This window comes from Cherax quadricarinatus, chromosome 88, assembly GCF_038502225.1.
Source record: "Cherax quadricarinatus isolate ZL_2023a chromosome 88, ASM3850222v1, whole genome shotgun sequence".
Classification (NCBI taxonomy): domain Eukaryota; kingdom Metazoa; phylum Arthropoda; class Malacostraca; order Decapoda; family Parastacidae; genus Cherax; species Cherax quadricarinatus.
Window position 1 is genome coordinate 5,793,311 of NC_091379.1, and position 27,765 is coordinate 5,821,075.

The 27,765-nt window shown below is 39.3% G+C and overlaps 1 protein-coding gene across 1 annotated transcript in view; it reads right to left on the reverse strand.

Moving 5' to 3' along the window:
• The window catches only part of LOC138851067 (tectonin beta-propeller repeat-containing protein-like), a 50,470-nt gene extending 29,113 nt beyond the window's left edge, over positions 1-21,357 (reverse strand). The window contains 10 exon segments of the mRNA XM_070104024.1: positions 3,686-3,857; positions 4,407-4,511; positions 7,289-8,286; positions 8,869-9,122; positions 12,318-12,498; positions 12,922-13,014; positions 13,531-13,683; positions 14,133-14,315; positions 14,750-15,008; positions 21,251-21,357. Coding sequence (XP_069960125.1) covers positions 3,686-3,857; positions 4,407-4,511; positions 7,289-8,286; positions 8,869-9,122; positions 12,318-12,498; positions 12,922-13,014; positions 13,531-13,683; positions 14,133-14,315; positions 14,750-14,974 — 2,364 coding nt within the window. The 5' untranslated portion in view covers positions 14,975-15,008; positions 21,251-21,357.
• Between the last annotated feature and the right edge of the window lie 6,408 nt (positions 21,358-27,765).

Consider the following 27,765-nt stretch of genomic DNA (forward strand, 5'->3'; position numbering starts at 1 on the left):
TCCCTAGGTACCTTCCCCTCTTTCATACATTTATTAAACAAAAGTACCAACCACTCCAACACTATATCCCCCCCTGCTTTTAACATTTCTGTCATGATCCCATCAGTTCCAGCTGCTTTACCCCCTTTCATTTTACGTAATGCCTCACGTACCTCCCCCACACTTACATTCTGCTCTTCTTCACTCCTAAAAGATGGTATACCTCCCTGACCAGTGCATGAAATTACTGCCTCTGTTTCTTCCTTAACATTTAAAAGTTCCTCAAAATATTCTCGCCATCTACCCAATACCTCCATCTCCCCATCTACTAACTCCCCTACTCTGTTTTTAACTGACAAATCCATATTTTCCCTAGGCTTTCTTAACTTGTTTAACTCACTCCAAAATTTTTTCTTATTTTCATTAAAATTTCTTGACAGTGCCTCTCCCACTCTATCATCTGCTCTCCTTTTGCACTCTCTCACCACTCTCTTTACCTTTCTTTTACTCTCCATATACTCTGCTCTTCTTATAACACTTCTGCTTTGTAAAAACCTCTCATAAGCTACCTTTTTCTCTTTTATCACACCCTTTACTTCATCATTCCACCAATCACTCCTCTTTCCTCCTGCCCCCACCCTCCTATAACCACAAACTTCTGCCCCACATTCTAATACTGCATTTTTAAAACTATTCCAACCCTCTTCAACCCCCCCACTACTCATCTTTGCACTAGCCCACCTTTCTGCCAATAGTCGCTTATATCTCACCCGAACTTCCTCCTCCCTTAGTTTATACACTTTCACCTCCCTCTTACTTGTTGTTGCCACCTTCCTCTTTTCCCATCTACCTCTTACTCTAACTGTAGCTACAACTAAATAATGATCCGATATATCAGTTGCCCCTCTATAAACATGTACATCCTGGAGCCTACCCATCAACCTTTTATCCACCAATACATAATCTAATAAACTACTTTCATTACGTGCTACATCATACCTTGTATATTTATTTATCCTCTTTTTCATAAAATATGTATTACTTATTACCAAATTTCTTTCTACACATAGCTCAATTAAAGGCTCCCCATTTACATTTACCCCTGGCACCCCAAATTTACCTACTACTCCCTCCATAACATTTTTACCCACTTTAGCATTAAAATCCCCAACCACCATTACTCTCACACTTGATTCAAAACTCCCCACGCATTCACTCAACATTTCCCAAAATCTCTCTCTCTCCTCTACACTTCTCTCTTCTCCAGGTGCATACACGCTTATTATAACCCACTTTTCACATCCAATCTTTATTTTACTCCACATAATCCTTGAATTAATACATTTATAGTCCCTCTTTTCCTGCCATAGCTTATCCTTCAACATTATTGCTACTCCTTCTTTAGCTCTAACTCTATTTGAAACCCCTGACCTAATCCCATTTATTCCTCTCCACTGAAACTCTCCCACCCCCTTCAGCTTTGTTTCACTTAAAGCCAGGACATCCAGCTTCTTCTCATTCATAACATCCACAATCATCTCTTTCTTATCATCTGCACAACATCCACGCACATTCAGACTTCCCACTTTGACAATTTTCTTCTTCTTATTCTTTTTAGTAATCTTTACAGGAAAAGGGGTTACTAGCCCATTGTTCCCGGCATTTTAGTTGACTTTTACAACACGCATGGCTTACGGAGGAAAGATTCTTATTCCACTTCCCCATGGATATAAAAGGAAAATTAATAAGACCAAGAACTATTAAGATAAAATCAAAGAAAACTCAGATGAGTGTGTATAAATAAATGTGTACATGTATGTGTAGTGTGACCTAAGTGTAAGTAGAAGTAGCAAGACATGCCTGTAATCTTGCATATTTATGAGACAGACAAAAGACATCAGCAATCCTACCATCATGTAAAACAATCACAGGCTTCGTTTTACACTCACTTGGCAGGACGGTAGTACCTCCCTGGGTGGTTGCTGTCTACCAACCTACTACCATATATATATATATATATATATATATATATATATATATATATATATATATATATATATATATATATATATGTGTATATATATATATATATATCTTTTCTTTCATTCAACACACCGGCCGTATCCCACCGAGGCAGGGTGGCCCAAAAGAAAAAACCAAAGTTTCTCCTTTCAAATTTAGTAATATATACAGGAGAAGGGGTTACTAGCCCCTTGCTCCCGGCATTTTAGTCGCCTCTTACAACACGCATGGCTTACGGAGGAAGAATTCTGTTCCACTTCCCCATGGAGAATATATGTATATATATATACATATATAATATATATATATATATATATATATATTATATATATATATATATATAATATATATATATACATATATAATATATATATATATCTCTCTCTATATATATATATATATCTCTCTCTCTATATATATATATATATATATATATCTCTCTATATATATATATATATCTCTCTCTCTCTATATATATATATATATATATATATATATATATATTATAGGTAGTAGGTTGGTAGACAGCAACCGCCCAGGGAGGTACTACCGTCCTGCCAAGTGAGTGTAAAACGAAAGCCTGTAATTGTTTTACATGATGGTAGGATTGCTGGTGTCCTTTTTTCTGTCTCATGAACATGCAAGATTTCAGATACGTCTTGCTACTTCTACTTACACTTAGGTCACACTACACATACATGTACAAGCACATATATACACACCCCTCTGGGTTTTCTTCTATTTTCTTTCTAGTTCTTATTCTTGTTTATTTCCTCTTATCTCCATGGGGAAGTGGAACAGAATTCTTCCTCCGTAAGCCATGCGTGTTGTAAGAGGCAACTAAAATGCCGGGAGCAAGGGGCTAGTAACCTCTTCTCCTGTATATATTACTAAATGTAAAAGGAGAAACTTTCGTTTTTCCTTTTGGGCCACCCCGCCTCGGTGGGATACGGCCGGTGTGTTGAAAGAAGAAAGAATATATATATATATATATATATATATATATATATATATATATATATCTCTCTCTCTATATATATATCTCTCTCTCTCTCTATATATCTCTCTCTCTCTCTCTCTCTCTCTCTCTCTCTGTACCCACACTGCCCCACTATACTTGCATCCAGTTAGCCTCTAGCGCTCTCGCTGTCTCCATTCGTTGCAGTGTTGAAAAAACAAACCACTGTCAACGATTCTCACCCATCAAGATTGTGATGTCCTACCATGTGTAATTTATCAATTAAACTTTTTAATAGGCATATATGTAAACGGAAAGTGACATATATTCTCCCCACATCCGTATCACCCACGGATATGGGGGGACTACTATATTTATGGGGCCATTTCCCACCAAGGCAAGGTGACACAGGGAAGAAAACACATTCAACATCATTCAGTCACCATCATTATATATAACATAATGAAACAGTCTGAAGCAAGCTGCTGTTTCACAATCGTTGCACCAGAAATAAATATCTTTACCCTGACTGGGTCTTCTGGTTGTGGGATCACACCAGTAACAAATGTGTGGCACAAACTTTATACTGTACCAACATTCTAAATGCTGAACTCTACCTCTACAGGAAAAAGGAAGTGGCTCAAATACCTTGGATCAAGAGCAATTCACCAGCATCAAGGCACCTCCCTTGAAGAGATGTCCCTCAACTATATCCTAATCACGTACCACTCGCTTTGATCCCAGAGTGTATCTCACGATCAACGTTGCATCCTGCACCTGTGACCTTCGTGAGCCAATCATGATGAGCTCTAGTGATGCTGGTACCCACTGTCCCTTCACCCACCAGCGACACTGTCCAGATATTACCCAGGACGAACCTTCAACTGCTTCCTCGTACCTGTGCAGCATAGCAATAATGACGCATTGTATAACAGTAAACAGTGAGGAAATGAGTTAAGATCAGACATGGAAGGACATTGCACTTGCAAGATGGACAACAATGTATGTACTATATTCGCAAGATGTATGCATATTAATTTTTTTTGACACTGGCCATCTCCCACCAAGGCAGGGTGACCCAAAAAAGAAACACTTTCACCATCATTCACACTATCACTGTCTTGCCAGAGGTGTGCAGATATGAATTATTACCATCATCAGGGGAAAGTCCTAAAACTGGAGGAATTATATAGCACCTGGAAAATGGGAGGTAATTAAATTTTATCCAAGGAATGGGAAAGTAGCCCACATGCCTTGTATTAAGAGCCCTTCACTAGTATAAAGATACCCATCCCCTTGAAGGATAAGGATATGCACAAGAGGGTTAAGGATAAGAAGCACATGTACTTTGTAAGATTCAGTTTTTAACTCAGGGACAATACTTAGTACTTGTAGCATTGAGTAAAAAACAAAAACAGCTGATCTTTTGCTGCTGCATCATACACACCCTGTAAATGGTTTCATTTCTTTCCCATGTCGATCACGTAGCTTTTGTAGCACACCAACTCTCCAAGGTTCTGTAGAAAGTGCTGGGCAACATTCACTCACAAACCTGTAAACAGACAGCAATTGAAACAAAGTATAATTACAAGTTTTTTTTTTTAACAAGTCGGCCGTCTCTCACCAAGGCAGGGTGACCAAAAAAGAAAGAAAATCCCCAATAAGAAAATACTTTCATCATCTTTCAACACTTTCACCTAACTCACACAATCACTGACTTTGCATAGGCACCCAGATACAACAGTTTAGAAGCATACATAACATACCCCTCCAAACAAGTGTCTGAAATAAAAAACAAATGAGACATGGCCAATAAAAAAAAAAGACCTTTTTTTCACTTTCAAATGCAAATAAAAACCTGATAACATGTTTACACCATTAAGTGAGCAATACAGATAGGCCTAAAAAAATGAATATACAGTACACACATTACTTTAAAATATTTTTATCCTTAGCTTATAGTAAGTGGTGAATATATTTATTGTAGGGAGTCTGAATAAATGAAGAATGGGTGTAAGTGAAGAACGGGTATAAGTGAAACATCGTAAAGCAAAGCACTGTAAAATGGTGCCCACCTGTATAATGACTATTTATTAAGGTATTCAGGGAAACCAGCTAGTTATACACAAGTCCTGGAGGAGTGAAGTATTTTGTTTGCTTCCTGAAGGAGTGGGAATGTTGCAATTCAGAGGGTCATCTAAACTGTGCTGTCTGTATGCTTCTGAAAAGACAGCAATTGAATGAATGACAGCAAAGGTCTTTCCTCTTTTCTTGGGTCAGCCGACCTTGGGTGGAGATGGATGGCACGTTAAAAAAATATATTATGGTAAGCACCAAACTGGAGTTTTAGGACTCGCTTGCCATGGGTTCAATCCCCACCCATTCTGTGGGTGGGGAAAGAAAGTGGAAAGAAAAGTGGCATTTAGAGAAGAAAGTTAGATGAAGGAAAGGGCAGTCAGTTGATGAAGTGAACTGTACCAGCTAAGACATGTGCATGTGCGTAATAAGAGAACACTGTATCAACATTTATTTCCTAGACTATTTGACACTGTAGCAGCAGACAAGGGAAATACTGCTGGAGCAAGTGTAAAAGCCTTCAAGAGGAAACCTGACAAGTACTTCTGCCAAGTGCTGGATCAACCAGGCTGTGATGGATATGTGGGTCAGAGCCACCAGCAGCAAGAGTATGCTTGACCAGACAGGCACTAGGCAAGCCTAGCCTAGGACCAAGCTTTGCACCAGGACAACTTTCAAGACCTGATAAAGGTACATGGGAAAGTGCTACACCCAGACGAGACTCCTGCAGTATTCTACATACCCCATAGTCACATGGTAGCCAGGAAAACTGCTTTAGGGTATTACTGGGACTTTTCTAATACTTTTAATTTATTTTACACAATTTCACAGCTTTCTTGCAATTGTCATTTTCTACTTTTAACCCCAAGTACTTGAGACACGCAAATAAACATCAGTTATTTGAAGTTCCACCTAGGTATTGGGGAGGGCTCTTGATCGATATTATTAGAGCTACCATCCCTTCCCTTATATCAAACCTGGTTACCTACTTTTTCCCAGGTGCTCTATAACCTTCAAGAATTCAGCACTCATGAATAATAATAATAATAATAATCCATGGGGAAGTGAAAAAGAATTCTTCTTCCATAAGCCATGAATGTCACAAGAGGAGACAAATGCCAGGAACAAGGGGCTAGTAACCCCTTCTGTATAAATTACTAAATGTAAAAAGAAAAATTTTCCTTTTCTTTTTAGATCATCCTGTCTTGGGGAGACAGCTGGTAAGTTAAAATAATAACAAAAATAACAGAAAAAATTAAAATAACAATAATCCACTTTTAACTATAGTAGTAAAAAATATTTAGCTTGTGAAGAAATGGCAGCAAGATGACACTGACTAGTACATGTACTTGGTTAATTAACATAAAACATGATAAGAACACTTTATTGAGGTTATATACACAGTATGAGTAAGTACAGTATGATAATCTCTGCTTCACAAGTTATGTGCTTGACCTTATCAAATAGTACTACCCTGTAAAGCTGTATAGATGCTCCTCACTTGACGATGGTTTGAGTTACAACATTTTGACTTTACAATGGTACGACAGTGATGCATTTTAACATCTAACATTGTTAAGAACATTGCTGCACCACGAGAAGTCATTTACCTTTCAGTACTGGTATTTAGTTACAGTAATTATGTGTTTATTTACTTATTCAGTGACAGTAGTTAGTTATTTACTTATTTATCATATTACGTATACAGTGGACCCCCGGTTAACAATATTTTTTCACTCCAGAAGTATGTTCAAGTGCCAGTACTGACCGAATTTGTTCCCATAAGGAATATTGTGAAGTAGATTAGTCCATTTCAGACCCCCAAACATACACGTACAAACGCACTTGCATAAATACACTTGCATAATTGGTCGCATTCGGAGGTGATCGTTATGCGGGGGTCCACTGTACTGAACTTGCAATATTTTCACCTTATGATGGGTTCACCAGAATGTAACTCCATCGTAAGTCGAGGAGCACCCATACAAATAATTTAAAACATTAGACACAAGCTACCAAAATATACACAGAGTAGCCTCTTGAAAATCCACAACACAGAACAAGAGGATGTTGAAGAAGCATAAATACAAAAGAAATTATCTACAAAGCTGAATCAACATCTAAACAAATATGATGGAAGAATTGCATTACATATTCTACACTACACATTAACAACAGCAGTGATAGGACTCAACTTGATAGGCTTCCTTAGCCGAGACAAACTACAGTATAAGACAATCATGCAAGACTCACCACTTGGGCATATTATTAGCTCGTATCCAGCATCCTCCACCAGTCACCCACAACCACAGGTGCTCTGCTTCAAGTGCAAGTAGTTTGTAGTTTGCACCTTCCTCTCGTGGGACCACAAGTGATCCACGACTCAAGCCTGCTTCACTGCCGGCACTGCTGCTGCTGCTAGTGTGCCGCAGACGAGACTCGCTCCACTCCATGCTGGAGCTTGTACTCTGCTGTTCAGCATGGATTAACAGATGTTCCTGTTTCTCGGGTTTCACCTGATTGTTACTTGCAGCAGTACTGTTTTCTCGACTCTGTATGTCTGTACTATCAGCATCTTCACTAACCTTTTCATGAGATGTCTTTACTTCAGAACTATTTTGACTTGCTACCAAAGCATCACTGGGTAAAATGCAATCATCAGAGGCTTGGAGACTGCTGATGAAGTCTCCGCCATGTTCAGAGATTACCGATGAGCTAAGTGAACTGGGATAATCCTCTGGGTACCGGATTCTGATGCTAGACTCCCGACTGTCATCTGGAGCCGCAGAGTCGTTACCTTCATTCTGTGTGGTCGTATCATGATTTTTCACACTTTCTTTACCAGGACTTTCATCATTTTCTTTTCGAGACAATTTCACATCGTTTTCTTGCTCTGTTTCTGCATCTTGGACTTGTAATAACTGTAGTTTATCAAATACCTTCTCTGCAATAACAAGATCATTGTCTTCCAATGCCTTTAAACTAACGCCTGTGCTCGAGCTGGGACTACTTTGCTCGTCTTTGGTAAAAGTGTCTGTAGGTTGTTTGCTATCTATGCTACTAGAGATTTTTGAAGTTGGGAAAGGCAGCAAACATGGACTCGAGCTGGGGCTGGAGTTCATACTGGGAGGTGGGGTCTCAAACGTGCCTGCTGGGAGACAGATGGGTCGCCATGTGCGTCCAGTGAGCTCAGTTTCAGTCACACCTGTCCGCACCAGAATTGTGTGATCCTCAATGCTTATACCCCACACCTGTAATAAAGTAAAATCAAAGTAACTCATTAAATTATATCACTACCTCACTGTGAAGCATAATATTACCAATTTCAATTATACGTCAAACTAGTAAATAATGCATCATAAAATTCAAACATTACAGCCTTACAGTATTAGTTGAACAAGCACTATATTGCTTATGCAGTGTACAGGTATGTTGCAGTAAACTATAAAATGTCATCAAATAAAGAATATACACCTTGCTAGTCTTAGAACTGGCTTGCCTGTCCTAAGACTAGCAAGCCAGTGCTCTAACCACTAGACTGTGGAATTTTAACAAGTTTCATTGAGCTGGATATGTATACACTAAGAACATATGAAAGGAGAAGCACTGTAGCAGGCCTACTGACCCATTCTAGGCAAGTCCAACTCACACCCACTCATGCAATTGTCTGACTTACAGGTTTGAGCCAAGTGAGAAAATATAAGCTCTTATTTCTGGTACTATCAAGAACCCTTCACCAACAAAGGCAATTCCTCTCTTTCCTCTCCCTTGAAGGGACATTGTAGTCAACTTAAAGACAACATACACAAGACACTTCATACATCATTACTCACCTGATCATTAGGACCAACAGCAATCATATTTAATAGGCCAACCATTAAAAGCCAGGTAGTGCCAGTATCCAGATTCTTATGCCCAGTCTCATTATCATGCTTTCCACTATCACTTCCTGTGTCCTGAGAAGCCTGCAAGCCTCTTCTATACCACACACGGTGATCTCTTGTTATTCCCCACACCGAGTTAACACCAACTGCAACTTGCTGCAGACGGCTGCCCTCTGGAGGATCAACCACCACCCATTCAACTCCTGTGTAACACATCAAATGTTTCTTGATTAATAAAAATAATAATATTGGCAGTTTGGAGACATATACAGTGGACCCCCGGTTAACGATATTTTTTCACTCCAGAAGTATGTTCAGGTGCCAGTACTGACCAAATTTGTTCCCATAAGGTATATTGTGAAGTAGATTAGTCCATTTCAGACCCCCAAACAAACACGTACAAACGCACTTACATAAATACACTTACATAATTGGTCGCATTCGGAGGTGATCGTTATGCGGGGGTCCACTGTATTGTGTATTTTTATACGTATATACGTACTTCTAAACTGTTATATTCTGGGCACCTCTGCAAAAACAGTGATTTTGTGTGAGTGAGGTGAAAGTGTTGAATGCTGAAAGTATTTTCTTTTTGGGTATTTTCTTTCTCTTTCGGTCACCCTGCCTTGGTGGGAGACTGTCAACTTGTTGGGGAAAAAAAAATAATAATAATAATATGTAAGGTAATACAGTATAGAAATACAGTGGACCCTCTGCTAACAAACGCATCACATAACTTTAAATCTGCCCAACGAAACGTTTGAGCGTAAAAATTTTGGCCTGGCTAACGATAAAAAGCTCATCCAAAGTGATTCGTCCTGAACCTGTCCGTCCAGCCTGAGCACCTCAGCTGCCCTGCTGTCATTGTTTACAAGCCAGGATGTCTGGTTTCATGCATACATTCGATACATTTTGTATTATTCCATTGTTCATAGTGCATGTAACTGCTAAATAAGCCACCATGGGCCCAAAGAAAGCTTCTAGTGCCAACCCTGTGGTAAAAAGGTCGAGAAATACTATCGTACCATGGTCAGCTGCTGCTGCACCACCATCAGCTGTTGCTGCATCACCGTCAGCTGTACTACTCAAAGATGTGGAGAGACTGTTGTTGGTGTGGCTTAATGAGAAACAATTAACCCCAGAGGGTTAGCCACCCAGGATAACCCAAGAAAGTCAGTGAGTCATCGAGGACTAACTTATTTCCACTGGGGTCCTTAATCTTGTCCCCCAGGATGCGACCTACACCAGTCGACTAACACCCATGTAAACAGGAAAAAATGTCTGGAACTAGTGCTCATATTGGTGAATTTAAGGCCAGCAAAGGTTGGTTTGAGAGATTTAAGAATCGTAGTGGCATACACAGTGTGATAAGGCATGGTGAAGCTGAAAAATTCCAACCCCAACAAGTGTTAAATTGTGATGAAACAGGCCTGTTCTGGAAGAAAATGCCAAACAGGACCTGCATTACTCAGGAGGAAAAGGCACTCCCAGGACACAAGCCTATGAAAGACAGGCTAACTTTCTTGTTTTGTTGTAATGGTAGTGGGGATTGCAAAGTGAAGCCTTTACTCATGTATCACTCTGAAAATCCCAGTGTTCAAGAAAAAGTGTCTCATCACTCATCAATACTCTTCAATAAAGGTAAGTGTCATTTTAACAGTTATTTATAGTTATTGTGCATGTCTCATTGTTTTCTTTGTAGGGAAATGTATATTTCATAAAAAAAAAAATTATTTTTTTTTAATACTTTTGGCTGTCTGGAACGGATTAATTGGATTTCCATTATTTCTTATGGGGAAAATTAATTCGGCTAACGATAATTTCGTCTAACGATGAGCTCTCAGGAACGGATTAACATCGTTAGCCGTAATGCAGTTAATATGGTAACAAAATGTTATCATGAACAAAAGAAAGCCACTAGCAAACGGTGCATTTGAGGCAGACAAATCCTAATGCTTAACCCTTTTGGTGTCAGTCCCATTGTACTATGGCTTTGAAGCCAGGGTCGATCTCACAGTACTACACCATGAGCTTGGCTTACTCGTAAGTTGAAAGCAGTAAATTTGGGCCTAGATACGAGAGAATGGGTCTATGAGGTTTGTGTGCACCGTAAAAAAATTCTGCAGTACACACTGCACAAGGAAAAACAACGGATTGTGTTTTTAGTTTAAATGAGCAACTTTGCAGTGTATTTTTGCATGGTTTTTATGGTTATATTCTTGATAGAATGGAAGATATATTACAGAAATAGAGATGATTTTGATTGGTTTCAGGACTGAAAGTAGCTTGAAATTAGGCTCATAGTAGTAGAAAAGTTAAATTTTTGCATATGTTCAAGAGTAAACAAATCACGTTACGTGTCTCATACACATCAACTGGTGGGTCTAATACATTCACAAATGCTCTTATATTATTTATACAATAATTACAATATTACATAACTGTAAATCTTCTATGTTTTTGGTATGAATTGGGTATGAAATGGAATTCATGTGTAAAGCCTGGAAACCTAATACACAGATGAAATGTTATTTTAGTGCCAGGAATACCTGCATTGTTTATTCTGGACCTATTTTGAAATTGGAATATTTTAAACTGTGTGAAATTGGCCAAATTACCAATTTCCGATCACTTCAATGGGTAGTTGAAATAGTTGACTGGGCAATTTCTTGTGCTCAATAGATAAAATGGAACATATACAGTGGACCCCCGGTTAATGGTATTTTTTCACTCTAGAAGTATGTTCAGGTGCCGGTACTGACCGAATTTGTTCCCATAAGGAATACGTATTGTGAAGTAGATTAGTCCATTTCAGACCCCCAAACATACACGTACAAACGCACTTACATAAATACACTTACATAATTGGTCGCATTCGGAGGTGATCGTTATGCGGGGGTCCACTGTACTAGCAAAATAGCTAAGAATTTGGTCTAATGGAACAATGTAATTAGCAGAAAATAGGACTCAAAGTAGGCAAAATCGCCGATGTGTAAATATTGCCGACACGGCAAGATTCGTGAGAGCATAATGTCAATTTTTTTATAAATTTTCGGATTTTTTTTATTTATTACCTTCAGAAAAAGATTCTCTACCATTTCAAAAGAAAAAAAATAAGATTTTTTTTTAAATTCTTGGACCTTGTGGGGAATTTTCAGATTGGGGGTCTGGACCCTAAAAGGGTTAATGTATGATAATGCAAACATTTAATCAGGCTTTTAAGTGTATCTGGGTAAAAAAAAAAAAAAAAAAAAAGGGGTAGGTTTCACTTTACAGAAGTATGTACCCTGGAACCTAACCTACTGTATATGTAGAGCCCACCTGTACTCAAAATTCACAACCTGTGCTCTTACACTTTCCCTATTAACATTATCAACAAAATGCTCATAATTTATCACCTGTAGGACAGTCTCTGCTAACTCCAGTTCTGACAATGGCCGTACCATCCCAAGTGACAGCCCACACTCGTCCTGAGCGCCCAACCCACACAGATGTTACATCCTGGTCTGGCGGCGTAGGAACGTGTGCCCAGCCACACCCTTCAGGGCATGTGCCGTCTACACCCTCACGAACCATAATCTAATAAATAATTATTTCTTTAATATGAGTAGTATGGAAAAAAAAAAAGTAATTTCATGCTTATCATGTGTTAATAATTATTTGTTAAACACAAAAATGTTATTATCATTAACTTATCAGATACAGTATAAGAATTAGTGTATGCAAAGAGCCGCATGCTGCTCTTATCTGTATTTTTTTGTACCTCTGTATGTGTGCTCAAATTGTTAATAAATAAATAAATAAATAAATAAAAACATACAAATCTTGACAGACAGGAAATCATCACCATCACATGGGTTTTACACCATCTGGGGAATGAGAGGTAATTGGGTTTGATCCAAGGCAAGGATAGCTCCAATTCCTTGAATCAAGAGTACTTCACCAGCATCAAGGACCCAGCTTGGAGTCATAATAAGGAAGATAAAAAGTTGAAGCACTTACCCTCCCAAGAGCTGTCACACACCAGACCATCAGCTTATCTGGGTCTTCTCCAGGAACCTCCCCACCACCCACACTGATGTCAATAAATGGCTCCTGATAGAACAAATAAAAGTCTGGTGATAGCTCTCAGCCTATGAATTTATTATGTGTCAATAAAAGAGGCACTGCCTGCACTCAGGAGGGGCAGGAATGTTCCAGTCAGAGGGTAATCTGAAGTGTGATGTCAGCATACTTCTGGAAAGACTGTGATTGAGTGGTGACTTCCCTTTTTTTGGGTCACCTTGCCTTAACAGTAGACAGCTGATGAAATAAAAAAAAATGAAAAATAATGAAGATATTTGAAGTAAAAAAATATCGAAAAGGAGCAGGAATGAGAAAATTAAAATAAGAAAGTCACTAAAAAGCTAAGGGTCTCGGGTGACTGTCAGAGGTATGCCGGTACGATACGCAAGTACCTGACCAAAGATATACAGAGAAGGGAAGATACATTTGTTGATTTTTTTTGAACTGAAATGTAAAATCTATGACATTTTAAGACTTAATAAATAAAAGAATCAGAAAATAGTACAGATTTATTTATGACCTAAAATTCTTAATGGAATGCCTCACTTGAGCAGGATCATGGTGGATGGGCGGCACTGCAGACCAAGTGTCGAGTGCCACGTAGCATCTGTAACGAATCCATTTGCGCCGTCGAACATACGAATTCCATCTCTTCTCTGCTGTGTACGTTCTTGGGAAATCTATTGCATATGTCCATCCCTGTAAGTAGTTACCCTCTATAACAATGAATGCAAGAAAGCTTTTTATACTTGTCTAAAGACTGATAACAATTACTAGTGATAATATGCTAGCTGCTCTCCATTCCTCTCACAATGTCTCACATGTAACAATTAGTTTCAGATACGTAGTTGCTAACTGAAGATCTAAGTGCAAAGATACCGCAAGTAAAATATAGATAGATCATGGATATCTCATAAGATTGGAAAAGGGCACACAGTATAATACTGCATCTTAGAGAATACTTAAGTACTGAGTATTAAAGTTTTAACTTGGTGTCTTCCTGGACATTTAGCAAAATGGCAATGTAACTTCATTAAGAAGTACATGCCGTGATTTATGAGCATATTTAGAATAACATTTTAACGAGGGAAAGAAAAGAAGAAAAATATTGTAGAAACAGCTGAAAAAAAAAAAAAAAATTTTATTACCTCCTTATCCAAAGCCTGCCCATTGTGAGTGTAGTGAAGGTGCCATGCAGACTCCCATGACCATGCCAGAGTTGGGAGAGTGACACTGCTTAAGGGTCGTGGTGCGAGGCCATCAGCACTGGAAAAATTTGCTCGGTCTGATGGTAGCAGCACACTGGTGAAGCCTTCCATTGGGTTCCATCGCTGCAAGTATGAGATTCTCCGATAAAGTCTAGTTATTATACATACTCTACATAACTATTCATGAGTGGCTTATGCACTGGCCTGGAGTTTGAAGATTCTCACCATAGTTTCAAACACTACCCATAAGGGAGTTTGTTTCTAAATAACTGTCTACCAATTAATTTCCGTTACTGAACAAATTACAACTCGCCAATTAGTTTCTATTACTGCACAAATGTACATCTCACAGAAAATAATTAAAATGCATTACACTGAAATCAACACAATAAAAATAACCAAGATAATACAGTACAGTATTAATATAAAAATGGCAAAGAAGCAATGACAACTTTAACATTTTTTAATTAGACTAATGCATGCGAGAATATGAGATACAGTAATGTAGTTCATTAATTAAGCCATTATAACTCATACAGAAATCAAAGTTTACATGCCTGATTCTCATAGGATTCCTCACACACTCGTATGGGCACTGATGATCCATATACAAAAACGTATACCTGATGATCCCCCCCAAGGGCCCACAACACTGTTTCATGTGCAGACACTCTCTTAAACTCAACACCAAGATAGGGCAGTTCCCGCCAGCATGACTGATCAGTCGACAAGCTAAATACTCTGCCGCAGTTATTGGCAGCAAAGACCTGCGAGGAGGGCATCCTTCCTGTTTCAGTCCACTTCACTCCTCAGTATCTGAAGCAAATAGAAAATTAGTTGGCATTTTCACTTTTACCAAAAATGACTCAAGATACTGTAAAAGTACAATATAAGATAAGATTTGCTCAGATTTTTAACCCAGAGGTTTAGTCACCCAGGATAACCCATGAAAGTCAGTGCGTCATCAAGGACCATCTTATTTCCATTGGGATCCTTCAATCTCGTCCCCCAGGATGTGACCCACATCAGCTGACTAACACCCAGGTACCTACTTCCTGCTAGGTGAACAGGGACAGCAGGTGCAAGGAAACATACCCAACGTTTCTACCCAGCCCGGGACTGAACCCCAGACACTTGGTGTGTGAGGTGAGTGTATTGCCAACTATGTCAATAATAATATAACATTAAAATGGGGTCTGAAAGATAAACTGGGAAAATATCGGTGGAATATTAAGTTACAATACACATTAATACATGCAAAATAACCACTGTGAAAAATGGTGAATTTCCAAGTGCTTCCATGATTTCTCATATTATCAGTTCCTTGATAATGTGAGAAATCACAAAAATGCTTGGAAATTCACATTTTTTTCAGTGGTTATTTTGCATATTGTGATATCACCTGTTTACTGCAATCTTATTGCACATTAATACATATTAAGTCATGAGTGAAAATAAAGTTTACTTACAAAAAAGTACAAGTGACAAACTGCAAGATAAATGGAACATTGCTGATTACTCAGTCTCAAGTACAAAACATTTTGGCCGACAAATTTCAGTCGGAGAAGTTTCTTGGGTATAATTATGGTGTAATGGTCCTTTTGAGAGTTTGGCCATAACGTATTCCTAAAAATGTCGAATATTTGGTTGGTATTGTTATGGAAATGTTTTGTGTTGTGCAAATGTAAGAAATGTACCAAACAAGAACTCCAGCTTCAAATAACCTAACTTAACCTTACTCCGCCAAAGGTAGATATGACTGGCATGTCAATATTAACCATTGATTGGCTCTGACTTGTTGCATGTCCCAAAATTATCCTAATATCACACACGAAAAAAAATATTTCCACAAAATAATTTTTCCCCAGGTATGGATATAATTTTTTATTTATTTATTTATAATTTGAGCACACATACAGAGGTACAAAAAAATACAGATAAGAGCAGCATGCCAAAGCCACTTATACTATGCATAGCATTACGGGCTGGCTTAAAATTAACTTAAGATTAACTAAGCAATGATGAAATCAGTGAAAAACATTAATGTAAACAGATTACTATAAAGCACAAGTGAGTATTACAAAGACAGGTCATATGGTTGCATGCATTGTTGTAAATTCAGTAGAATGGAGTATTCTGTTAGGTAGTGTATTTAAAAAATAATAAAGTTAGATTGGGTTTTAGGTTTAACATTTATGTGATATAATTGTGAGAAACATTTAAGATATACAATTTATAAGGTTCAGTTATTCAGTATTTATTTGGTTTTGGGTGAGTAAGTGATCTTTGAGAAGAGACTTGAATTTATAAACAGGTAGTGTTTCTTTTATATTTACAGGTAATGAATTCCAGATTTTAGGGCCTTTTATGTGCATTGAGTTTTTGCATAGCGTGAGATGGACACGAGGAATATCAAAGAGTGATCTGTGCCTTGTGTTATGGTCATGTGTTCTGTTGAGGTTGGCAAGGAGATGTTTGAGGGGAGGGTTAATATCAGAGTTGAGTGTTCTATGTATGTAATAGGTGCAGTAATAAGTATGGATGTTTTGTATGGTGAATAGGTTGAGTGTATTGAATATTGGTGGAGTGTGCTGCCTGTAGTGAGAATTTGTTATCATTCTAACTGCAGCCTTTTGTTGGGTAATTAGTGGTCTGAGATGGTTACTTGTTGTTGAGCCCCATGCACAAATTCCATAGGTGAGATAGGGGTAAATAAGAGAGTGATATAGGGCCAGGAGGGCTGACTGTGGAGCATAGTACCGTATCTTCGATAGTATGCCTACAGTCTTGGAAATTTTCTTAGGTGATAGGTGATCCGTTTATCATTATGTTAAGAGGGACATCTGTAGCTCTGTTACCAAACTGAATGAAGTAGGTTTTGTCAATGTTTAGTGTAAGTTTGTTAGTACTCATCCAGGTAGATATTTTCTGTAATTCGGTATTTACAGTATTGGCTAGCGTGACTGGGCTCGGGTGGGAGAAGACGTATGTTGTGTCATCAGCAAATAGTGTGGGTTTGAGTAATTGCGAAGCATTTGGTAGGTCATTTATGTATAGGAGAAAGAGAAGAGGGCCAAGGACACTTCCCTGTGGGACACCAACTGTAATTGGTTGTGCAGAAGAGTTTGCCCCATTTGCGTACACATATTGGCTTCTGTTGCTGAGGTATGACTTAAGGTAGTTGAGGGAGTGCCCTCTTATACCATAGTGTGACAATTTTACGTGGAGCAAGTCATGGTCAACTGTATCAAAAGCTTTACGTAAGTCAATGAAGATCCCCAGTGGGACTTCTTTTTTCTCTATTGCAGTGTATATGTGTTCTAGCATGTGTATAATAGCATCATTAGTATTTTTATTAGGCCTGAATCCAAATTGGCAGGGGTTGAGTATGTTTTGGGAGATAAGGTAGGAGTAGATTCGTTTATGAATTAATTTTTCGAAGATTTTTGAGAGAGGGTGTAAGTTGGATACTGGCCTTTAGTTATTCAACTCTGTTTGGTCTCCTCCTTTGTGGATCGGGGTGACCCTTGCTATTTTGAGTACTGTAGGGAAGGTGGAGGATTCAATGGATTTGTTAAAGAGTGTTGCAATGATTGGTGATAGCACTTGTGACACTTTTTTGTATATAAAGGGTGGTAAGGTATTTAAATCTCCTGCCTTGTTTTTTAGTGCGTTGATAATAAGGGAGACTTCGTATGGGTTAGTCGGAGCTAGGAACAGTGTGTTCGGGTAGTTGCCGGTGAGGTAGTCATTTGGTGGGGTATCTGAGCTTGGGATTTTATTGGCAAGGTTTTGTCCTATAGTGGAGAAGAAATCATTGAGTCTGTTTGCTGTTTCTGTTGGTGGGAGTTGGGGTTCATCTGATTTTGCTAATTTTATTTCGCTATTTCGTGATATCTTTTTTGTTCCCAGAATTTCTGATAGGGTTTTCCAGGTCTTTTTTATATCACCTCGTAAGTTGGATAATCTGTTCTCATAATACAATTTTTTTGCCCTTCTTATCAGGCTGGTTAGGATTGACGAGTAACGTTTTGTTTGGTCTCTGGTTATGTGACCCATTCTGTACTGTTTTTCATATTGGTGTTTTGTATTTATGGATTTGAGAATGCTGGGTGTTAGCCAGGGACTGTTCAGTCTCTTAGCTGTCATCTGCTTAGTTTTTTTAGGGCAGTGCTTGTTATAGAGGTATTGGGTCTTTTTTAGAAAATTATTAATACATTCGTCAATATCTGTATTGATTTCTAGCTCAGTGTGCCAGTCAATGTTTGCTACTGCTGTTGTAAAGTTATTAATGGCTGCCTCATTGTGAAGTCTGAAGGTGACTTTAGTAGTGTCTTGGGGTAATTTACCAAGAGTTGTTATGAGGAAAGTAGGGTAGTGGTCTGTGGTATTATCTGTAATTATGCCTGATTTTAAAGGGGATATGGTGTTGGTCCAGATGTGGTCAAGTAGGGAAACACTAGTCTCTAACTCTTGTAGGTTTTGTTACTGTTGGTAGCAACATACAGTTACTCATTGTGTTTGTGAATTCAGTAACGTGTGGGTCCTGGTCTTGCAGGAGATTTATATTGAAGTCACCTGAGAGTAGTAAGTGATCTTTGTTCATGAGTGCATCAGTTATCATACTTCCTAGGTTTTGACTAAATTGGCTAATGTTTGACTGTGGAACTCTGTAGATGTTTATCAATGTGAGAGGTTTTTGTAGGTATTTGGATTTGAATTTGGCTATTATATATTCCCCATGTTCATCTCTTGTGCAAGTATTAGTGATACATTCTAGTTGGTCTGAGTAGTATATGGCTGTGCCACCCCCTTGTTGGTCTGGCCTACAGTTGTGTATGGCTGTGTAACCAGGAATGGCATAGACATCTGTACTATCAGGCTTTAGCCAGGTTTCAGTTAGTGTAATGATGGACATATTGGCATGTAAGGAATTTAGTAATGCTATGAGGTCATCGTAATGCTTGCTTAAAGATCTGATATTGTAGTTAAAGATAGTTATGTTGTTGTTGGCACTGAGAAGTGCCTTTGATTGTTCTGCAGTGTAGTTTACCTGGAGTTTACCTGGAGAGAGTTCCGGGGGTCAACGCCCCCGCGGCCCGGTCTGAGACCAGGCCTCCTGGTGGATCAGAGCCTGATCAACCAGGCTGTTGCTGCTGGCTGCACGCAAACCAACATACGAGCCACAGCCCGGCTGATCCGGAACTGACTTTAGGTGCTTGTCCAGTGCCAGCTTGAAGACTGCCAGGGGTCTGTTGGTAATCCCCCTTATGTGTGCTGGGAGGCAGTTGAACAGTCTCGGGCCCCTGACACTTATTGTATGGTCTCTTAACATGCTAGTGACACCCCTGCTTTTCATTGGGGGGATGGTGCATCGTCTGCCAAGTCTTTTGCTTTCGTAGTGGGTGATTTTCGTGTGCAAGTTCGGTACTAGTCCCTCTAGGATTTTCCAGGTGTATATAATCATGTATCTCTCCCTCCTGCGTTCCAGGGAATACAGGTTTAGGAACCTCAAGCGCTCCCAATAATTGAGGTGTTTTATCTCCGTTATGCGCGCCATGAAAGTTCTCTGTACATTTTCTAGGTCGGCAATTTCACCTGCCTTGAAAGGTGCTGTTAGTGTGCAGCAATATTCCAGCCTAGATAGAACAAGTGACCTGAAGAGTGTCATCATGGGCTTGGCCTCCCTAGTTTTGAAGGTTCTCATTATCCATCCTGTCATTTTTCTAGCAGATGCGATTGATACAGTGTTATGGTCCTTGAAGGTGAGATCCTCCGACATGATCACTCCCAGGTCTTTGACGTTGGTGTTTCGCTCTATTTTGTGGCCAGAATTTGTTTTGTACTCTGATGAAGATTTAATTTCCTCATGTTTACCATATCTGAGTAATTGAAATTTCAAAGGAAATTTCATCGTAATTACAGTAACTGTTTGATTCATTTAAGTCATTAAATAAGAGGTTGGTATCAGGATCAATGCTTGTAATCATAAGATTTGTAGTGAATCTATAGGTAGAATTAAGTATAAAACAGAGTAAATAGTCTTAAGCTAAAAAAAATAGCACCTGAATTATTTAACAAATGTAAAATAATGAGCTAAGGTAGTTTTTTTTTTTTAAGCTAAAATAAAGGAGACAATATAAAAGGGACTAGTACAAATAAAGTGATGATCAAATAATGGAGCTTGGGAATATGATAGTAGGTAGTACTATAAAATAAATGAGTTTTGAAATATAATGGCAAAATTGTGAACTTGTTCTACTTTAGCACCTGAGAATAGCACCTTGATTATTTTAACAATTGTGAATGTATAAACTAGGGTAGTTATATAAAGCTAAAATAAAGGAGAAAATATATAAGGGACTAAAATTAAGTAATGGTAAACAAAGTTAAATGGACAGATGGTCACTATGAAATAATATTGGTTTAGGAGTAAGATCTGATTTGTAATATTAGATAAATTGAGCAGTTTATTGCACAATAAAAGTAAAAAAAATGAGGTAGTTGGTACTAGCTAGCAAAAGATAGTTTTGGTACTTGCAAAAAAGTAATTGGAATATACACTAATTGCATACACAATGAAAAGTGACTAAAAAACAAGTAGTGATAAACAAAATTAAATGGACAGGTAAGAAAAAATGAATATTATTAATTTGGAGTAAGATTTGACTTGTAATTTAAAATTATGAGCAATTAATAGCAGTAAGAAAGAAGTATAGAGTATTGGAGGTAGTTGGCATTAGCTAGTGATGAAAAATAATAAAAATAATAATGTACAATATAATAGTAACGTACACTATATGCACCACACGTATGCTTTTAATTAAAACAGAAAATACACAATTTCTCAAAAAAAAAAACAAAAAAAAGGACCGTATTTATATACTGGGAGTTTCCCAACATATATATTTGTAATATTTATCAAAAAAGAAAGAGGAAGAATATTCAATATTTTCCTCAAGTCTGAGAAACTGTTAAAAAGAGTGTGAGTCCACCTGTATATTACTGTAGCAGGACACTGTACTTGACTCTTCATGGCCACCAATAATACAACTTACCTCTGGATATCACTACCATATAAATGTTTGCTAATAAGCGGAGTTTTAGTGAATAATATAAGCGAGGGTTGAGCTGTAGTGGCCTCTTGTTGTTGGGGTTGTTAGTGGCCAGAAAAACTCACCTTAATAACCACTAACTGTATTTAACTTCAATTACGCAATTTATGGATGATTATAATTGTTTTACATAACTACTAACTTTACCTAACTTCAATAACACAATTTATAGACAATTATAATTGTTCTACATAATAATATATGTCCAACTTGTGTAGGATAATCCATAAAAAGTTAAATAAAGTCATTAATTTCCCTCTGTGGCTCTTGTAACATCTATAACAGTCTATTAAATATATTAATTTATTATTATTAATAAAATCTAAATAAATTTAATAAATCAGATATACAAATATTAAATAGATCATTACCATTATAACTTGTTAAGCTGTCAAAACTTTGTGGTACAGTTCCTGGACCCATTATATGCCTTTGCAATGTTGAGGTACAGTCCTTGTACCCATTATGTGCCTCTGTAATGTTGAGGTACAGTCCCTGTACCCATTATGTGCCTCTGTAATGTTGAGGTACAGTCCTTGTACCCATTATTGTCCTCTGTAATGTTGAGGTACAGTCCTTGTACCCATTATGTGCCTCTGTAATGTTGAGGTACAGTCCTTGTACCCATTATTGTCCTCTGTAATGTTGAGGTACAGTCCTTGCACCCATTATTGTCCTCTGTGATGTTGAGGTACAGTCCCTGTACCCATTATGTGCCTCTGTAATGTTGACGTACAGTCCCTGTACCCATTATGTGCCTCTGCAATGTTGAAGTACAGCACCTGAGCCTATTATGTGCGTCTGTAATGTTGAGGTCTAGTCCCTGGACCCATTATGTGCCCGCAATGTTTTGACCTCCCACACCATGGGTATGGGGTGCATAATATATTAAACTAACTTCCTTTCTGTAGCTTCATCCATTAGATGCTTTTTAGCTCTCTTCCTAAACTAGTTGACAATAAAGCTGACTTTCATATGATCAAGCAACTTGTTCCACTCTTTTATTGTTGTATGGTATAATGTGTTTGAGGCCTGACCACCTACTGTAGGTACTGCAAAACAATGTTCACTAGTCTTACTACCACACTAGCCTCGGTTCCTGATTTTGATAACATTTGCAGCAGGATACTCAAGACAATATGAGCAAATTTGTAAACATAATTTAGCTTTATCTATCTTATCTTATCATCCACATTAAGCATTTCCAGTTGTTGTAATTCATCCTGCCCTACATGACCTCTTGGACCAGCTCCAGGGTGAGTCTCACTATCTTAATTTTGAGTAATTTGTAGATTGTCCTTCAGTTTTTTGGTAGAGCAGACTACCAAGAAGAAAAATATTCTACATGCCACTGTATACAGGTGACAAAAAAACTCAGGAATAACTTAAAGCCATAAGTGAAAATGAAAGAAACCCAAAATCTTCTTACGCAAAATCTAAGGTCAGAATAACATCCAGTACTGGACTCCAGCTCAGGCGAGATGGGACTTACACAGATGACAGCAAAGAAATGAGTGAGATACTAAGTTCCAATATGACTCAATATGTGGAACTCCGTGTTCATCAAAAACTACAAGAAGCCCTTGTCACATGCCTTTAGCATTCTATGATTCCTGCCAAACCTAAGAATACCGTTTCAACGCGTAAGGAAGGAATCGTTCAAGACTTTTTACATCATGTACGTAAGGCCCATATTGGAGTATGCAGCACCAGTGTGGAACCCACACCTGGTCACGCACGTCAAAAAAAAAATAGAGAAAGTGCAAAGATTTGCAACAAGACTAGTCCGGAGCTGAGGGGCATGTTCTGTGAGGAGAGGTTAAAGGAAATCAACCTGACGACACTGGAGGACAGGAAGGATGGAGTTAGTTTAGTTTAATATCTTTATTATGCACCCCATACCCATCCTGTGGGCGGTAGTCAAAAGATTACAAAGGTACATAATGGGTCCAGGGACTGGACCCCAAAGTTATGATAGCTGAACTAGTTACAAAGGTAATGAACTCCAGGTAGATCTGGTCACAATCATGGCAAGTTACAAAGGTAATGAATCAGCCTCACTCCTATACATGGTTACAGTCATGAACAAATTACAAAGTAATGAGCCACTGATACGTCCACACCCGGTCACAATTGTAATGAGTTATAAATATAAATATTAAGTGGGTCATACACCCACACGAGCGCGTGCGCCCACACATACACACACGAGGGCACACGCACAGACACATGCACACAAATATATGCATACACACAAGCACACACACAAGGAAGGAAGGAATGGATGGCATGGGCGAAAGGGGCTACTTAGTAGGAACAATCCAGTCTGAGGGCATAAGGTAATAATTGCAGTAATGTACAACCCACCACAGAACTACGGGAGGCCAAGAGAAGAATACGATGAGAGCAACAGAGCAATGGTCGACACACTAGCCGAGGTGGCCAAAAGAGCACACATGGGGGGAGCAAAGTTACTATTTATGGGTGATTTCAATCACAAGGAGATTGACTGGGAAAACCTGGAGCCCCATGGGGGTCCCGAAACATGGAGAGCCAAGATGATGGATGTGGTGCTGGAAAACCTCATGCACCAACATGTTAGAGACACTACCAGAGAGAGAGGTGAGGATGATCCAGCAAGACTGGACCTTGTATTCACCTTGAGTAGTTCGGACATCGAGGATATCATGTATGAAAGGTCCCTAGGAGCTAGTGATCATATGGTTCTGTGCTTTGACTACATAGTTGAGCTCCAAGTGGAGAGAGCAGCAGGAATAGGATGGGAAAAACCAAACTACAAAAGGTGGAACTACTCAGGCATGAGGAACTTCCTGCAAGACATTCAGTGGGAGAGGGAACTGACAGGAAAACCAGTATAAAAAATGATGGACTATGTGGCAACAAAATGCAAGGAGGCAGAGGAGAGGTTTGTTCCCAAGGGAAACAGAAATAATGGGAAGAACAGAACTAGTCCTTGATTCACCCAAAGGTGTAGGGATGCAAAAACTAGGTGTACTAGAGAATGGAAAAGGTACAGAGGACAGAGAACTCAGGAAAATAAAGAGATTAGTCGAAGAGCCAGAAAAGAATATGCACAGATAAGAAGGGAGGCTCAGCGACAATATGAAAATGACACTTTTGTAGATGAATGGTTCAGAGAACCGACATGTTGATAAATTAGACACATGTGCAACTCTTGGGTATCTTTATTGAGGAAACGTTTCGCCACACAGTGGCTTCATCAGTCCATACAAAGGAGAATCTTGAAGAACAGGAGGAGAATGAGGTAATCAGTCCCTCAACCTTGAGTCGATGTGGTCAGTCCATCAATCTTGAATAGAATTGATGGACTGACCACATCGACTCAAGGTTGAGGGACTGATTACCTCATTCTCCTCCTGTTCTTCAAGATTCTCCTTTGTATGGACTGATGAAGCCACTGTGTGGCGAAACGTTTCCTCAATAAAGATACCCAAGAGTTGCACATGTGTCTAATTTATCAACATGAAAATGACACAGCATCGAAAGTCAAGTCTGACTCGAAGCTGTTGTATAGCCACATCAGGAGGAAAACAACAGTCAAGGACCAGGTAATCAGACTGAGGAAGGGTGATGGGGAGTTCACAAGAAACGACCGAGAGGTATGTCAGGAGCTCAACACGAGATTTAAAGAAGTATTTACAGTGGAAACCAGTAGGACTCCAGGAAATCAGAACAGGGGGGTACACCAACAAGTGCTGGATGAGGTACACAACCAAGGAGGAGGTGAAGAATCTGCTATGTGAACTTGACACCTCAAAGGCGGTGAGACCAGACAACATCTCTCCGTGGGTCCTTAGAAAGGGAGCAGAGATGCTGTGTGTGCCATTAACAAAGATATTCAACACATCCATTGAAACTGGGCAACTCCCTGAGGTATGGAAGATGGCAAATGTAGTCCCAATTTTTAAAAAAGGAGACAGACATGAGGCACTAAACTACAGACCTGTATCACTAACGTGTATAGTATGCAAGGTCATGGAGAAGATCGTCAGGAGGAGAGTGGTGGAGCACCTGGAAGAAACAAGTGTATAATTGACAACCAGCACGGTTTCAGGGAAGGAAAATCCTGTGTCACAAACTTACTGGAATTTTATGACAAGGTGACAGAAGTAAGACAAGAGAGAGAGGGGTGGATCGACTGCATTTTTTGGACTGCAAGAAGGCCTTCGACACAGTTCCTCACAAGAGGTTACTGCAAAAGCTAGAGGATCAGGCACACATAATAAGAAAGGCACTGCAATGGATCAAAGAATACCTGACAGGGAGGCAACAACAAGTCATGGTACATGACGAGGTGTCAGAGTGGGCGCCTGTGACAAGCGGGGTTCCACAGGGGTCAGTCCTAGGACCTGTGCTGTTTCTGGTATATGTGAATGACATAACGGAAGGGATAGACTCAGAAGTGTCCTTGTTTGCAGATGATGTGAAGTTAATGAGAAGAATCAAATCAGACGAGGATCAGGCAGGACTACAAAGAGATCTGGACAGGCTACAAGCCTGGTCCAGCAACTGGCTCCTTGAGTTTAACCCTGCCAAATGCAAAGTCATGAAGATTGGGGAAGGGCAAAGAAGACCGCAGACACAATATAGTCTAGATGGCCAAAGACTGCAAACCTCACTCAAGGAAAAAGATCTGGGGGTAAGTATAACACCGAGCATATCTCCTGAGGCGCACATCAATCAGATAACTGCTGCAGCATACGGGCGTCTGGCAAACCTACGGATAGCATTCCGATACCTCAGTAAGGAATCGTTCAAGACTGTATACCATTTACGTCAGGCCCATACTGGAGTATGCAGCACCAGTTTGGAATCCACACCTGGTCAAGCACGTCAAGAAATTAGAGAAAGTGCAAAGGTTTGCAACAAGACTAGTCCCAGAGCTACGAAGAAAGGTTGAGGGAAATCGGCCTGACGACACTGGAGGACAGGAGGGTCAGGGGAGACATGATAACGACATATAAAATACTGCGCGGAATAGACAAGGTGGACAAAGACGGGATGTTCCAGAGATGGGACACAGAAACAAGAGGTCACAATTGGAAGTTGAAGACTCAGATGAATCAAAGGGATGTTAGGAAGTATTTCTTCAGTCATAGAGTAGTCAAGCCGTGGAATAGCCTAGAAAGTGAAGTAGTGGAGGCGGGAACCATACATAGTTTTAAGGCGAGGTATGATAAAGCTCATGGAGCAGGGAGAGAGAGGACCTAGTAGCAATCAGTGAAGAGGCGGGGCCAGGAGCTATGAATCGACCCCTGCAACCACAAATAGGTGAGTACAAATAGGTAAGTACACACACACACACACACACACACAGGACATTATAACGACATAAAATACTGAGAGGAATTGACAAGGTGGGTAGGGACAGGATGTTTAAGAGATGGGACACACCAACTAGGGGTTCACAACTGGAAGTTGAAGACTTAGATGAGTCACAGGGATGTTAGGAAACATTTCTTCAGTCAGAGCTGTCAGGAAGTGGAACAATCTGGAAAGTGGACCTAGTATCGATCAGCGAAGAGGCTGGGCATGGCGCTGTGGATCGACCTCTTTTCAGTTTAATATCTTTATTATGCACCCCATAGACATCCTGTGGGTGGTAGTCAAAGGATTACAGAGGTGCATAATGAGTCCAGGGACTGGACATCAAAGTTTTGATAGGTGAAAAGGGTACAAAGGTAATGAACTCCAAGTAGATCTGGTCACAATCATGACTAAGTTACAAGGTCCCCTGCAACCACAAATAGGTGAATACATCTGAGTCAACAACAACAGGGCGTCATCCGTCACCCTCCACAATAACAACTACCATTATTAATAGCATTATTGTTTTACAAGTTGAATTTACAGAGTAAGAGTTCTTATCCAACCTCAGCCCCTTTCCTAGCTAAGAGCTGTTATCCTATCTCACCCCTTTACTAGCTAAGAGCTGTTATCCTACCTCAGCCCCCTTTACTATCTCAACCCCTTTACTAGCTAAGAACTGCTATCCTACCTCAACTCCTTTACTAGCTATGAGCTGTTATCCTGGAGTTTACCTGGAGAGAGTAAACTCCAGGATAACAGCTCATAGCTATCCTATCTCAACCCCTTTACTAGCTAAGAGCTGTTATCCTACCTCAACCCTTTACTAGCTAAGAACTGCTATTCTACCTCAACCCCTTTACTAGCTAAGAGCTGTTATCCTATCTCAACCCCTTTACTAGCTAAGAACTGCTATCCTACCTCAGCCCCTTTATTAGCTAAGAGCTGTTATCCTATCTCAACCCCTTTACTAGCTAAGAACTGCTATCTTACCTCAACCCCTTTACTAGCTAAGAACTGCTATCCTACCTCAACCCCTTTACTAGCTAAGAGCTGTTATCCTACCTCAGCTCCTTTTCAAGTCCAGCATGAAGGATGGTATCCACACC